We start from the raw sequence: 16,619 nt of genomic DNA on the forward strand, positions 1-16,619 counted from the left end.
ACACACACACAAACACACACACAGAAACACAAACACATGCACACACACACACGCGCAAACACACAAAAACACACACAGAAACACAAACACACACACATACACACACACACGCAAACACACAAAAACACACACAGAAACACAAACACACACACACAGAAACACACACACACGCAAACACACACACACACACGCAAACACACACACACAAGCACACACACACACAACACACACACACTCACACACACACACACACATACAAACACACACACATACAAACACACACACACACACACACACACACACAAACACACACACACAAACAGCCTCGACGGTGCACCTCTAAGTGCCCCCCCCGCCGCATCGACACAACAACCCGTGCAACGGGGCATCAGAAAGCCCCTACCCCCTTCCCTTCTCGCCACATCACCCAACCCCTCCCCCGCCGCTTCACCAAGCCCCTCCCCCCCACATCGACCGCCTCGCCACCCGCGACCGCTAATACAAACTCTGTCCGGCGGCTGCTGCTGCTTCTATTCACCAGCAGCAGCCCATACATAAAGAAAACAAACAAAAATACAACCTCCTAAAACGCACCTCTGTGGAGAACCATCTCATATTGGCTGACGTCTCTGCAGCCGCTCCTCCTCTCCCCTCAACATCAGTGCCCCTGCCGGAAGACCCCGGAGAAACGCCGAGACGTCAGAGGGGACAGGAGGAGCACATGCTGAGACTTCAGCCAATGTGAGATGCTTCTCAACGGAGGTGCGTTTTAGGAGGATTTTTTTTTTTTTGGTTTTCTTTATGTACCTGCTGCTGCTGCTGAATAGCAGAAGCAGCAGCCGCCAGACACAGTTTGTATTAGTGATTGCAGGTGGCGAGGGGGTTGATGAGGGGGGAGGGGCTTGGTGATGTGCCATGGTGGGGGGGGGGGGCGGGGATGCGCGAAGGGGGGGGACAAGTGGCTTTCTTTGGGTGCTGCGCCGGCTGGGGGGGGAAGGGGGGTCTCGCTGGACATGTGTGGCTGGAAGGAAGCAGGGGGAGGGGAGGGGAGGGTCACTGCACATGGGTGGCTGCAGGGGGGGCAAGGAACAGGGAGATAGGGATGGGGCTCCACACACCACATGGGTGCCTGCAAGGGGGACAGAGATATAGGACGGACACTGCAGGGCGGGCAGGGGGACAGAAGGGTTGGTGGTCATCAGGGGGTACAGGTGGGTCGATGGACATGGCTGGCCACAGGGGAGGAACAGGGAAAAAGGAGAGGAGTGTCCTCAGACATGGGTGGCTGCACAGGAGAGGAGGGTCGCTGGACATGGGTAGCTGCAGGGGGGGCAGGGGGACAGAAGGGTCGCTGGACATGGCTGGCTGCAGGGGGGACAGGGGAGAGAGGAGGGACGCTGCACATGCGTGCCTGCAGGGGGAGCAGGGGAGACAGGAAGGACGCAGCAGGGGGAGAGGAGGGTTGATGGGCATGGGTGGCTGCAGGGGGATGCTGGACATGGGTGGCTGCAGGGGGAACACGCGGAGAGGAGGGTCGCTGCACATGCCTGGCTGCAAGGGGGCAGGGGAGAGGGAGGGGGTGAGGGGGTTCCTCACACCACACACGCAGTCACTCATTCTCTGTCTGCCACATACACTCTCACTCACACACTCACTGTCTTTGTCCCTCTCTCTCACACAGTGTCACACAGAAACACAAACACTGTCTCTCACACACTCTCTCTCTCGCACAAACACATACACTCTGTCTCTCTCTCTCTCACATTCTCTCTCTGACACACACGCTCCATCTCTCACACACACCCTCTTTCTGAAACATAAACTCCAAGGAAAACCTTGCTAGCGCCCGTTTCATTTCTAACAGAAACGGGCCTTTTTTACTAGTTTGAAAATAAGTGACAATTCTTGAGCTTGAAATCATAAAAGGTAATGTCAACACTACTATATCTCCTTGTGATTTGGTGTTATATTGAAGCAACAAGTCTAGTTGGGTTAACATAGTTCTCAAATAAGCTTTCCTTATTACCGAATTAGGGTATCCACTCTCTAAAAACCGCAAGAATAGTAAATGTGTTTGTTGCTCAAATGCACTTGGAGGATGAGCAAATTCGACAAACTCTCAAAAATTGATGGATGGGTAAACATAATATTTATTTGTTACATTTGTATCCCACATTTTCCCACCTATTTGCAGGCTCAATGTGGCTTACATAGTACCGTAAAGGCGTTCGCCAAGTCCGATAGAGAAACAAATACATGGTGATGTTGTGGTCGAATAAGGTTCAGGCACAATGGGGACCGAAGAGAGGGAAGGTTATATAGTGTCCATTACGAGCTTTGGTTTTGCTGTGTTGCAGAGTGTAGGCATTTATGTTGGGTTGGTAGGGTATGCCTTTTTGAACAGGTTGGTTTTTAGTGATTTCCTGAAGTTTAGATGGTCGTAGGTTGTTTTCACAGCTTTTGGCAGTGCGTTCCATAGTTGTGTGCTTATATAGGAGAAGCTGGATGCATAGGTTCCTTTGTATTTGATTCCTTTGCAGTTTGGGTAGTGGAGGTTTAGGTATGTTCGTAATGATCCGGTTATGTTTCTGGTTGGTAGATCTATGAGGTCTGTCATGTATCCTGGGGCTTTGCCGTAGATAATTTTGTGGACCAGGGTGCAGATTTTGTAGATAATATGTTCTTTGATTGGGAGCCAATGCAGTTTTTCTCGGAGGGGTTTGGCACTTTCGAATCATGTTTTACCAAATATCAGCCTGGCTGCTGTGTTTTGAGCGGTCTGGAGTTTCTTTGTGAGTTGTTCTTTACATCCCGCATAGATTCCGTTGCAGTAGTCTGTATGGCTTAGTACCATTGATTGTATTAGGTTATGGAATATTTCCCTCGGGAAGAAAGGTTTTACGCGTTTAAGTTTCCACATTGAGTGGAACATTTTCTTTGTTGTGGAGTTCACTTGGCTCTCAAGTGTAAGGTTGCGGTCGATTGTAACACCAAGTATTTTCAGGCTATCTGAGAGAGGGAGGGTATGGTCTGGGGTGTTTATGGTTATGGGTTTGTACATATTGTGTTGGGATGAGAGGATGAGGAGTGTGTTTTTTCAGTGTTCAGTTTCAGTTGAAATGAGTTTGCCCATGAGTCCATGGTGTTCAAACCGAGCTTGATCTCACTGGTGATTTCTGTCAGATCATGTCCGAATGGAATGTATATTGTGACATCGTCTGCGCAGATGAACAGGTTGAGACCTTGATTGGATAAGGACTTGGGCAGTGGGATCATCATTATGTTGAAAAGTATTGGTGATAGTGGTGATCCTTCAGATACTCCGCAGTCTGCTTTCCACGGTGGTGGTATGTTTGAATTTGATTTCACTTGGTATGTTCTGGTGGTTATAAAACCCTTGATCCAGCTGAGTATATTTCCACCAATCCCGATGTAGTCTAGGAGTCTTAGTAGTATATTGTGGTTTACCATGTTGAATGCGCTCGACATGTCGAATTGGAGGAGAAGTATCTTTTACCTGTAGCTATTTCCTACTTGAATTTGGCCAGGAGAGTGACTAGCACAGTTTCGGTACTATGGAAGGGCAAAATCCTGATTGTAATCCATGTAGTATTGAGAACTTGTCCATGTAGTCAGTAAGCTGTTTGGTCACCATGCTCTCCATCAGTTTGACAGATAGTGGGATAGTTGGCGAGTCTTTTTTTTTTTTTTCTTGGTGTCTTTTGGAATTGGGGTGAGTAGGATGTTGCCATATTCCTCAGGGAAGAGACCTTGTTGGAGCCAGTGGTGTAGCCAAGGGTGGGCCTGGGTGGGCCCAGGCCCACCCGCTTTGGGCTCAGGCCCACCCAGTAGCAGCACACCTATGATGTGGCTGGCAGGGATCCCCAAGCCCCACCAGCTGAAAACTCCCAACAGCTGTCCCTCCTGCGTACCTTGTAAACAGCAGCGAGAAGCAACTGATACATACTGCTCGCACCGGCCCCACAGCCTTCTCTCTGATGTATTCCCACCTATGTGGAAACAGGAAGTTGCATCAGGGAAGGCTGTGGGGCCAACATGAGCAGTGTGTATTTGTTGCTTCTCGATGCCAGTGAAAATCTATTTAAAAGGTATGCGGGGGAGGGGGGTTGTTTGAGAGACCATATGGCATGCAGGCGAGAGAGAGAGAGAGAGAGAGAGAGAGAGAGAGAGACCAAATCACTTGTGGGACAGGGCAGTTTTTCTGCCCACCCACCTTGGGCCCAGGCCCACCCAAAATTGGGTGTCTGGCTACGCCCCTGGTTTAAAAGCTGCTCCAACTATTTCTTAAATGTTAGTGCCAATAGCCACTGTTCCCTGTAAGCTGAGTGGGAGTCCTCCAAATGAAATGCTGCTAGTTGGGGGTGGGGGGTTCAATATTGTGTGTTTTCAATCTCCAGAGACAGGCAGGTTACCTGGAGTCCCTCACTACTGAAAATGTTATAATGAAACAGCACCTCCCACTGGCAGGACTACAGGTTGAGAACTCCCGTCCATCTTAGAGGGAACAGTGCCAGCAGCCTGGTTCTATCCCAATTAAGGTGGAATCCATTCTTTTGGAATAGCCTCCCCCTTTCCTAGAATGTTACTCAGTTCCTAACACATATAAATCCCTCATCCCTGCACCATGGTCTCAACCACACATTGATCTTTGAGCTCCTTGTACTGACACCAACTTAGCTGGAACTGGTTGAAGTGGAAAAACCGAGGAAGAAGTATTGATGGCTATTAAAAAACTTAAACAGGAATCAAATGAAAATATATTGTCCAGCATGGAAAGGAGTTAAATATAAATGGATTTATTAAGTTTTATATACCGGGCAGTAAAATTGTGGTATAACCTACCTTTTGACGTTAGACTGATGTCTAATGATACTTTATTTTGGAAGTATTGAGAGCATTTTTATTTCAAACAATATGTGTTAAGCAGGGTCTGCATGTTTATTCTTCTTTGTGATCCACACTGAACTATGAGGGTAGACGGGGAAAAGAAGAAGTAATCTAATGTAAAAATTGTAAAAATTTATACCGCGTGTCTGCTGTATGAATCTCTTCATAAAGGCGGTTAATAAATTCCAATAAACAATAAATAAACAAACTAAAATGTAAGTCATAACAACTGTCTAGAAATTAATTATAATTCCTAGGTATGCCTACTTCTTTGATTTAATCCCCATTGAACTATCCAAGGTATATAGGGGATAGAAAAACTGTATTGACATTGATTGGCTGGATTTACTTTCAAATATTATCAGAGTTTTTCTCCTATTACTGGCTCCTTATCTAGTGTCACTTTTTAACTCAGTGATGGGGGGAGGGAGGGGATGAGGTGGCACACATGATGGCCAAGGCAGGCATAATGGTCTTAAATAAAGAGGGCATACATTCTCTCATGTGGTTCCTACAGCCCAATCTCACTTTTGGATTTAGAAATTAAAGTTTTAGCAAGAATTCTGGCTAAAAGATTCAACTTCTTGGGGGCAGTCATACATGAGAATCAGTCGGATTTTGTTCCTGGAAGAACGGCCAGAAACAATGTGAAGAAGTTGGTAAATGTGCCACTAATCCTTTTAGCCACTGATGTTGAGAAGGCTTTCAATCATGTGGACTGGTCCTTTACGAATGTGGTTCTTCAGAGGTTTGGATTTGGCCAGAACTTTAGGAGATGGATTGATGCTCCTTATCATAGTCCTAGAGTGAGAATAAATGGTGAGTGCTCTAGAGCTTTTATACTGCAGGACGGAATGTGCTGGGGTTGCCCATATTCCCCCTTGCTCTCTGCACTGGTGCTTGAAACCCTAGGCAGAGCAGATTATAATGAATGGGAGGATTAGAGGATTAGAAGTAGGGGAAGAAGAATTTAACCTATCCCTCTTTGCGGATGGCATCATGTTGACTGTGACACAACTGCAGTGATCTCGACCACGAATTATGAATGAGATTGAGGCCTAAGGTCATTTCTCAGGTCTTCAAGTCAACCTAGCCAAGTCAGAGGTGTTGAACATCTCAGTGAACCCTGAGGAGATGAAGAAGCTGATCAATCCCTTTCCTTTTAGTGGTGCCAGAGATTCACCTCTCTACTTGGGGATTCAAATTGGGCCAGAAGCTGGAAAGAGATATGCACTAAATTACTCCCCAATATTTAGGAAAATGGAGAAGAATTTGAAGAGCTGGAGTAGGCTGCAGTTGTCCTGGATACGTCAGATAGCAGGGATAAAAATGATGGCCCTGCGCGACCTCACCTTGAGTACTGCATTCAATTCTGGTTGCCATATCTCAAAAAATTGATGTTCTAGTGCTCACTGTAGTGTTTAAGATGCTTTCCTTTTCCTTGTGTGACTTGTAGAAATTACTGCTTATGGTATGCTAGAATTGCTCTATAGGTCCTGAGTGTTTTGTATTCCCGGCATGCCTAGTACTAGATTTTGGAGGGGGGGGGGGGGTGTTAAAAAATGACCGGCCTCGGGTGTCAACTACCCTAGGTACGCCACTGTCTCCACCTACAGATTCAGAAAACAATTCACCGCAGAAGAAGTGACCTCTAATCACTTAGAAGAATCACAGAGAGAATTCTTAGTTCCAGGACAGAAAATTCTCAGCTTTATAAATATCTCATAAACGAAATACAGGATCTAGAAACAAGCCCAGGTTGTATTCAACAATAGAAAATGGATCGATCATTGAATCTGGATGAGGCTGACTGCAGTGAGATACTGTATGATGCTCCCTTTCCAAACATGTTGATATACAAACTCTTACACTGGACATACATCTTGGATAAAGTAGGATGGTTACTGTGATCGTCTACTTTCTTTTGTTTTATTTCTATTTATTATCTGGACATACAGATACCCTTTTTACTTTGTGAAATTCAGTAGAAGTCATAAGTGCAAGAAGGGGTGTGGGGAATAATTCTACTACGTAGAAATGTGGTGGGGGTGAAAAGTGGTTAAAGATTTTTAGAAAGAGCTACAAGTAGATAGATAAGGCACTATGAGATGTCCCTTTAGTTTAACATGCTGAATTGGTCTTTTGGGGCAGCAGAAATACCAGACAATATCTAAAAATCTTAAGCAACTATTTTGTATGTATTGCATGGAGCTAAAATATCCATAGTACGTTAATGGAAAAAAAAACTCCTTCGCCCAGTCATTGTAGAAACATGATAGTGAAGATAGAAGGAATGGAGCAGATAACATGTAGATCAGATGGATACAAGATATGGTACAGATATGTGAAATAACAGCACACCTCCCATAAGTAACAAGATGGTTTTCAGGTTTTACTTTGTATGTCAAAAACTATGTTTTGATTTCTAGTGTCCGTAATAAATCTATGCTTTTAAACAGGAAGCTATTTACAAAATGTATATTGATTGGTTGACTTGAAAATGTTGCTGTGCAGTGGGAACAGACTGTCAGGCTTATTTTCGAAAGAGAAGGACGCCCATCTTTCGACACAAATCGCAAGATGGGCGTCCTTCTCACAGGGTCGCCCAAATCAGCATAATCGAAAGCCGATTTTGGACGTCCTCAACTGCTTTCCATCGTGGGGATGACCAAAGTTCACGGGGGCGTATCGGAGGCGGGACTGGGCATGTCTAACACATGGGCGTCCTCGACCCATAATGGAAAAAAGAAGGGTGTCCCTGATGAACACATGGACGACTTTACCTGGTCCTTTATTTCTTACGACCAAGCCACAAAACGGTGCCCGAACTGACCAGATGACCACTGGAGGGAATCGGGGGTAACCTCCCCTTACTCCCCAGTGGTCACTAACCCCCTCCCCCCCTCAAAACATTTTTTCAAATATTTTTTGCCAGCCTCTATGCCAGCCTCAAATATCATACCCAGCTCCATGACAGCACTATGCAGGTCCCTGGAGCAGTTTTAGTGGGTACAGTGCACATCAGGCAGGCGGACCCAGGCCCATCCTCCCCCCTACCTGTTACACTTGTGGTGGTAAATGTGAGCCCTTCAAAACCCACCAGAAACCCACTCTACCCACATGCAGGTGCCACCCCTTCACCCCTCAGGGCTATGGTAGTGGTGTACAGTTGTGGGGAGTGGGTTTTGGGGGGCTCAGCACACAAGGTAAGGGAGCTATGCACCTGGGACCAATTTCTGAAGTCCACTGCAGTGCGCCCTAGGGTGCCCGGTTGGTGTCTTTGCATGTCGGGGGGACCAGTGCACTACCAATGCTGGCTCCTCCCATGACCAAATGGCTTGGATTTGGTCGTTTCTGAGATGGGCGTCCTCGGTTTCCATTATCGCCGAAAATCGGGGATGACCATCTCTAAGGTTAACCTAAATTTCGTGATTTGGGCGTCCCCAACCGTATTATCGAAACGAAAGATGGACGCCCATATTTCATGTCGATAATATGAGTTTCCCCCACCCCTTCGCTGGGACGTCCTGCGAGGAAGTCCTCAGGAAAACTTGGGCGCCCCTTTCGATTATGGCCCTCTGTGTCTTCTGCTCAGTCCAGCGCAGTTTAAAAATGAATCGAGAGCTGGTCATTCAACATTTTTTATGATATACAGAATGACACTGGGTAGGTACAGCAGGGTACTCAAGAGTAGACTCACCTGTCAGATAGTCTACCAAAGATGGAGCCTCCCACCAGCATTCCTGCCATGTAAGCGAACTGCACCATCTGCCTCATGTTTGTTTGGTCGCATACCAGGTCCCACTGTGAAAAAACAGAACACAACATTGGCAGTTAAAATGGTGACCATGTATGAGAGTGTGTGTGAAGGAGAGAAGAGGCATGAACCTATTTCCCGCAGTACTAAAGAAGGAGCTATGACCATCATGAGCATTCTTCACCCCCCCACAGCCCCGTCCAACTTTAACCACTACCTCCAGGAATCTCCAGGCTATTGACCCTCCCACCCTATCCTCAAGTATTTCTAATCTCCTCCCCTCCATCATGTCCTCCGAGTCTGTCGACAAGGCTGTCTCCGCTTACAATGCCACTCTCTCCTCTGCTCTGGATCTCTCGCACCATCCACCTCCCGTCCCACAAAGCGTGCCAATCCCCAGCCCTGGCTGACCTCTTGCATCCGCTACCTTTGCTCCTGCGCCCGATCTGCTGAACGCCTCTGGAGGAAATCTCGCACCCATTCAGACTTCCTTCACTACAAATTCATGCTATCCTCCTTCCACTCCTCCCTATTCCTTGCCAAACAGGACTATTACACCCAATTGACCAACTCTCTCAGCTCCAACCCCCGTCGTATCTTCGCCACCCTTAACTCCCTCCTCAAAGTGCCCTCCGCTCCAACCCCCCCCCCCCCTCGCTCTCTCCTCAATCACTGACTGATTACTTCCGCGACAAGGTGCAAAAGATCAACCTTGAGTTCACTACCAAGTCATCTCCTCCTCTTCACCCTTCAACCCTCGCCCTCAACCAACCAACCCAGGCCTCTTTCTCCTCCTTTCCTGTCATCACCGAGGAGGAAACCGCTCGCCTTCTTTCCTCCTCGAAATGCACCACCTGCTCCTCTGATCCCATCCCCACCAACTTAGTTAACATCATCTCTCATACTGTCACCCCCTCCATCTGTCATATCCTCAACCTCTCTCTCTCTACTGCAACTGTCCCTGACACCTTCAAGCACGCCGTAGTCACACCTCTCCTCAAAAAATCATCACTTGACCCTACCTGTCCTTCCAACTACCGCTCCATCTCCCTCCTACCCTTCCTCTCCAAAATACTTGAGCGTGCCGTTCACAGCCGCTGCCTTGATTTTCTCTCCTCTCATGCCATCCTCGATCCACTTCAATCCGGTTTTCGCCCTCTACACTCGACAGAAACAGCACTCTCTAAAGTCTGTAATGACCTGTTCCTTACCAAATCCAGATGCCACTACTCCAGCCTCATCCTCCTCGATCTATCCGCCGCTTTTGTCACTGTGAATCATGACTTACTTCTTGCCACACTGTCCTCATTTGGGTTCCAGGGCTCTGTCCTCTCCTGGTTCTCCTCCTATCTCTCCCACCGCACCATCTTCTCAATCTACACCTCCTCCCTGGGCTCCCTGATCTCATCTCATGGTTTCCAGTATCATCTCTATGCTGATGACACCCAGCTGTATCTCTCCACACCAGACATCACCGCGGAGACCCAGGCAAAGGTATCAGCCTGCTTATCTGACATTGCTGCCTGGATGTCCAACCGCCACCTGAAACTGAACATGTCCAAGACCGAGCTCATCGTCTTTCCACCAAAACCCACTTCTCCTCTTCCTCCACGTTCTATCTCAGTTGATAACACCCTCATCCTCCCCGTCTCATCTGCCCGCAACCTCGGAGTCATCTTTGACTCCTCCCTCTCCTTCTCTGCGCATATCCAGCAGATAGCCAAGACCTGTCGCTTCTTCCTCTTTAACATCAGCAAAATTCGCCCTTTCCTCTCTGAACACACCACCCGAACTCTCGTCCACGCTCTCATTACCTCTCGCCTTGACTACTGCAACTTACTCCTCACCGGCCTCCCACTTAGCCATCTATCCCCCCTTCAATCTGTTCAGAACTCTGCCGCACGTCTTATATTCCGCCAGAACCGATATACTCATATCACCCCTCTCCTCAGGTCACTTCACTGGCTTCCAATCAGATACCGCATTCAATTCAAGCTTCTCCTTCTTACCTACAAATGCACTCAGTCTGCTGCCCCTCACTACCTTTCTACCCTCATCTCCCCTTACGTTCTCGCCTGAAACCTCCATTCACAGGACAAATCCCTCCTCTCTGTACCCTTCTCCACCACCGCCAAATCCAGGCTCGGCTCACTCTGCCTCGCCTCACCCTATGCTTGGAACAACCTTCCTGAGCCCATACGCCAAGCCCCCTCCCTGCCCATCTTCAAGTCTCTGCTTAAAACCCACCTCTTCATTGCTGCGTTCGGCACCTAACTCTTACCATTCAGTAAATCCAGACTGCCCCAATTTGACCGTTCACTTGTCTTCTAGATTGTAAGCTCTTTGAGCAGGGACTGTCCCTCTATGTAAATTGTACAGCACTGCGTAACCCTAGTAGTGCTTTAGAAATGTTAAGTAGTAGTAGTAGTAAATTTAAGAACATACACTCATCAACTCAAGCAGACAGGCACAGTCACTCCATGTGCCAGTTCGGTTCCAGCTCCGTCTAATATCAATATTTGCTAATTAAATTGAGTTATTGATGTATGCTGTGCTATACACCTTACATTGAATATAGTGTTTCTGGCCTGAACAGCCTTCAATGTAATCATGGAGATTGGAAGTAGACAGACGAGGCTTTACTACTAGCCCATTTCTCTTACCTCAGAGACAATGGTAGAGGTGAACTTGCTTCTGTCATATGTCCATCCATCCTTGCAGGGCTCTGTATCCATCTCAGTGGTGTTAGTGGCTGTGAAGTTGGACTCCAGAAGCCACCAGTGAGCCCTGGTATATCGTAGGCAGTGTTCTGGCTGATGATTCCTATCTAAAGGGATGAAAGCCTCCATCTGCTTTACTGGATCCCAGCCTGCTGCCCAACTGGTATTGATATTGTCCATTGGGGGTAGCTGGCAGTGGTGTGCAGGGATTGCAGCCACAAAATTCTGAAGAAGGTTGTTACATGAGAAAAACAAATAAGGGACGCAGAGCAGGAATATATTGATAATCTGGAAAAGTCCCATGCCACCCACCTGCTCCAGTAGATCTGCAAAAGCCATCACGTCTGCAGTACACAGTCTAACTGGAAAAATGACAATAAAAGATAATTTCCTCACTCATAAGTTCTCACTCATAAGTCTAACTGAGTGAAACAAATTTTAGCTAATAAGGGATATGAATCTTGCTGACAATACATTTCAGAAATTTGTTAATTTAAGGGTTACATGCTTATGTGTTATACTGACTATGCTAAATCTCTAGCAGTCAATGAATCTTCTGGGTACCTCTTTCCATTTTGAAATTAAATTTTTCTTCTCGATTGCACTTTGGACTTTCTTGAACATTGCTAAAAGGTTTCACCTGCATGATTAATTTATTTATATCGATTGACACAAGAGGTAGACAGTTTGCACCTGCAATAGCCAGATTCATCTACTGATCACGCTGAGGGACAACATCTGGACCTTAACTGTACACGTCCCCTTCCTGAGTAGGCTAATGGGAACCCAAAGAACCAGCTTCCACTTAGCCCAGCCACTGACCCATTCTTCTTAGTGTAAAAGTTTTACTGCCTTGCTTCAAACCTTCCTCCCACCCTATTATCTATGTTTTACTGTCTCTTTCTAGCATTTCAGTTCAGGCCACAGCAGAATCATACTCAGCCTCTGAACCACCTGAAGTCAAGCAGCAGAAGGCTTAAGCCTTAAGCCTTTTTCTTTTCTTGGGGAAGGAGGAGTTGGTTTAATGGCTTTTAAGTTGAACCTCTGAACACAGACATATGCTTTGGGAGTTTTATCTAGCACTCTAGCAATTTATATTCCTTAGGCGACTCACGAGTTTAGCATTTAACAGGATGTGCACTAATGGAAGTGACAAAGCAGAAAAGTAAAAGTATTGTATCTGGATGTGAGAAAAGACGAGGAAAGGGGGAAGGATGAAATGCAAGGGAAGGAGAAACAAGTCCTGCACAAATCAGGATAATAAGCAGTGGTGTGCTGGAGCTGGCTCGCACCGGCTCGCAAGAGGCGGTTGTTAAATTTTTTAGCATTTTGTGAGCTGGTTTTCTGGCAGGGTGAGCCAGCATGGGAGTAGTTTGGGGGGGGCAAGGGGGGCACTGAACCCCCAAACAGCTTGCATGTGGCATGTCTCTCTCTCCTTCCATCTCCTTCCTGCAGGCTCCAGTATCACTCCTCCTCCTCTCCGCTCTGCTCCCACTGCAGCCTTTCCATCTTCCGGGCTACCGGTAGCGTTAGCAATGGTAAGCACGCTGCCTTTGCGCGGCCTGGAAGCCTTCTCTCTATTGCAACTTCCTGTTTCCACGTAGAGAAGACTTCTGGGCCACTCAAAGGCAGTGTGCTTACCACTGCTAATGCTGCCGGCAGCCCAGAAGATGGAAAAGCTGCAGTGGGAGTAGAGCGGAGAGGTAGAGGAGCGACACTGGAGCTTGCAAGGGGAGGGAGAATGAGACACAGGTTGCGGTGGCAGCGGTGGGGGGGGGAGGGAGGGAAAGCAACACCGGACCTTGTGTGTTTGTGTGGGGGCGGGGTATGGAGGGAAAGCAACATCAGACTTTGTGGAGGGGGAGAGGGAGGCAAAGTGACACCGAACCTTGGACAGAGGGAGGGGGAGCAAACCCGTACCTTGGAGGGAGGCGGGAGCAAGAGAGTGAGCCCGTACATTGGAGGGAGGGAGGGGGCCTGTACCTTGGAGGGAGGGGGAGCAACACTGGACCTTGCAAGGGGGAGAGGAAGGAAGGGCATGGGGTATAGGGTAAGAGATACAAGAATGGCCTTGGAAGCAAGAGAATGACAGCGAGACAGGGATGGAGCTGGGGACTAATAGGGTGATGAGATTCAATGGAGGGCTAAGAGAATGAGAATGGGGGCTAAGGAAGTGGGTGAAAGATGGGGAAAGATAGGGGTTTAGGAGACTGGATAAGTGAGAGACAGAGGGAGCAATGGTAAAAGCTAGTAGGTAGATGAGAAGTGAAACAGAGACTAAGGTGAGAGAAAGGGGGATAAACACAAATAAGGGGGGGCATGAAATAAATGGTCACTGCCAGACAGATGTAGAGAAGGAAAGGAAGAAGCCAAGAGGAGGGAGAAGCAATGGAAACACCAACGTAAAAAAGAATTTAGAGAAGACACACATGGAAAGTGGAAAAGAGACTGGGACCAGCTCAATTAGAAAAATAAAATGCTCAGACAACAAAGGTAGAAAAGAAATATTTTTATTTAATACTTTTTAAGGACTGAGATGTGCCTGCTTTGTGAAATGTACATCTTTTCTATTTTTGTATTTTGCAGAGTGCAGGAGAAAATACATTTCTGTTTCTCTTTAACCAGTGTTTACACTGCTTACAGAGTCTGGCTTTCTTGAGGGAGATCTCTATTTCAGTTTTTCTGTGGTTCCCTGTTTTGTATAGCGATAAAAACCACTGAAGTGGGGGAACAGATGACCACTATGAATAGTCTAGAAGGGAAAAGAGGGAGAGTAGTGGAAGGGTCTTCCAACATAGGACACTAACACACAAGCAATTGTTCAAAAAGCTTTATTGGCAATTACCTGCATGATAATGTCCTATGTTGGAAGATCCTTCCACTACTCTCCCTCTTTTCCCTATTTTGTATCATGTGAGGGGGTCTGTCCATGTTCTGCATGTGCAACTTAGGTGAAGGATTCTGCTAGCATGTAGTGTTTGTATAGGAATGTGTAACAGTCCAGATTGTTCCAGTTTCCCAGTAGCAGGTATATTGGTGGTTTTTTTTTTTTTTTTTGGGGGGGGGGGGGGGGGGGGTGGGGTATTTTTTCTATGTGGCATGGTATGGAGAGTTTTTGATAAGGAAGGAGAAAGCTGGGATTTGGAGAAAGCAAACAGAGATGGTGCTGTGTCAGGCCTAGGGAAAGTACACTCTCCCCTTGCTAATTTGTATGAATGTGAGGGGCATAATGAGAGAAATTTCCCTTGGTGCTGGCTCATTTCAGTAAAAAACAAAAACAAAACTTGATTGCTTTGACATGCTGGCTTCATATTCAGTGTTTTAGTCTGGGGTGTGTGTTTTTTGAAGAACCATAATGAATATTTATGTATGCAAATATATATTCTAATAAGCCAAGCCACACCCTTTGCCCCCCCCCCCCCCGAAATGAAGTGACCAAACTACGCCCATGTCAGCCGGTTTGCCTCTCCTCCCCCCCAGCTGCTCTTTAAAAATGGCTGCCAAGACGTCTAGCGGCGGCCTCGCAAGACTTCCACTGAAGTCTTACGAGGCCGTCCTTCTCAGCAGCCATTTTAAAGAAGATGCGGCAGGAGGAGGGTCAGCGCCGGCAGCAGGCAGGAAAGACTGGGGATCTTTCCTGCCCCGAAGAATCCACTAGACCACCAGGGTGGTTGCCTTCAGGTATGTGCTGGGACCCTGAGGCTTGGGAGAGCGGGGAGGAGGTTTGTAATAGGTGGGGTTGATACTGTTAAAAAAAAAAAGTTGTATTTTCAAACATGCCGGCTTGTGAATACAGATGTACACAGAGGAAGTATAATAAGGGAATAACTTTTTATAGGTAGAGTAATAATTTGTTATAAATCGTAATCAGTGTGTCATTTGGAGGGGCTGGTTATAAGGACACCCTATGCCTGTTATATTGGTGCAGAGGTTTTTTTTTTTTTCTTGGCAAAGGGCTTCTAAGACAGACATCATGCTATGAGAATCAGGTGTTCCACATTCAGAGTTTCCATCTATTTATTTATCTATTTATGGCATTTTATCCCACATTAAACATTGGATTGGAACCTGGGAGCATTTAATTTTTTTTCCTGGAGAGAGTAATGCATTGCCCCCCCCCCCCGACTCTCTCCCCAGGTATAGCCAGCTCTGCAATTTGGGGGGGGGGGGCACAGAGGTGGACCGGGGAGAGAGTCTGTTGTTAAAAATTTACCAGCACATCACTGATCATAACACATGTCCACATCTCCGCCCACTCCACTCACTACTAATATTACTATCAAACATTTTTATACTGCTAATAGACATACGTGGTGTTATACAGACACATACAATAGAGTGAGTTCCTGGTCCATGGAGCTTAAAGATAGGACAAGTAAGTTTTAGTAATCACTTAACTATTAACTTTCAAGCATGTATAGGATAACCTTGGGGTATTTTATCTTCAGGACACATAGACTGAAAGAGGGCAGAGGCACTCATCACACATCTCATGCCATGGTACCTGCTGATTGTCTTCCAGTACCCTCTTCTGTGGAATTCACACCACTACTCCAAATGCAGCATCAGTCACTCCATGAAATCACATCCAGTCAGGTATGGCTTTAGAATATAAAAATAGATTTTACTGATGAATTCTGTAGTCTCATGTCTAACAGCAAGTAGGTAGGTGAAATTCAATTAATTCCTCTGATTCATTACTGGAAGAGATGCTAGAGCAAATTAACTCAATAAATAATAGCAAATTACTAAGACTTGATGGCATTCAATCTGCCTCTATACAGTACATGGCAGAATGGGAGAAAGATTTGGAGGAGAAATCTATAACATAATGTGATGTAGTATTAATATTCCATCAACTCCTAGGAAAAGGTTCAAAGCGGATTACAAAAAACTAAAATATCAAGAAAAAAATTATTCTAGTAAATGTTCCTGAATAAATATGTTCTAAAATTTATTTTAAAAAATAGATAAGATTACCTTACTGTTAAGTCAATGGGTGGCGGTAAGGGCTCAGGCACAAAATGGATGTGTGCCAATTTTTATTTTGCCACATGTCCATTTTCAGCCAAAAGAAAAGGTCTTTTTTGAAACACCAGCGCAGGCCATTTTTCAGTGCACCTTAGTAAAAGGACTCCTTAATTGGCTTAATAAGCTAATGAGTGCTGATAACAGCATTTAACAAGCAATAATAAACACTAAATGGCACTGATTAGAATTTAGGCGCACAACTC

At 46.3% G+C, this 16,619-nt stretch overlaps 1 protein-coding gene across 1 annotated transcript in view; it reads right to left on the bottom strand.

Annotated features, from left to right (window-relative positions):
• LOC115480789 (solute carrier family 22 member 6-A-like) overlaps window positions 1-15,970 on the bottom strand; it is an 88,317-nt gene extending 72,347 nt beyond the window's left edge. Inside the window, exons 1-3 of the mRNA XM_030219690.1 lie at window positions 15,890-15,970; window positions 11,329-11,747; window positions 8,609-8,712 (exon numbers count right to left, since the gene is read on the bottom strand). Coding sequence (XP_030075550.1) covers window positions 8,609-8,712; window positions 11,329-11,724 — 500 coding nt within the window. The 5' untranslated portion in view covers window positions 11,725-11,747; window positions 15,890-15,970. The remainder of the gene's footprint in view (window positions 1-8,608; window positions 8,713-11,328; window positions 11,748-15,889) is intronic.
• Window positions 15,971-16,619: the final 649 nt, after the last annotated feature.

Source organism: Microcaecilia unicolor, chromosome 11, assembly GCF_901765095.1.
Source record: "Microcaecilia unicolor chromosome 11, aMicUni1.1, whole genome shotgun sequence".
Taxonomy (NCBI): Eukaryota; Metazoa; Chordata; class Amphibia; order Gymnophiona; family Siphonopidae; genus Microcaecilia; species Microcaecilia unicolor.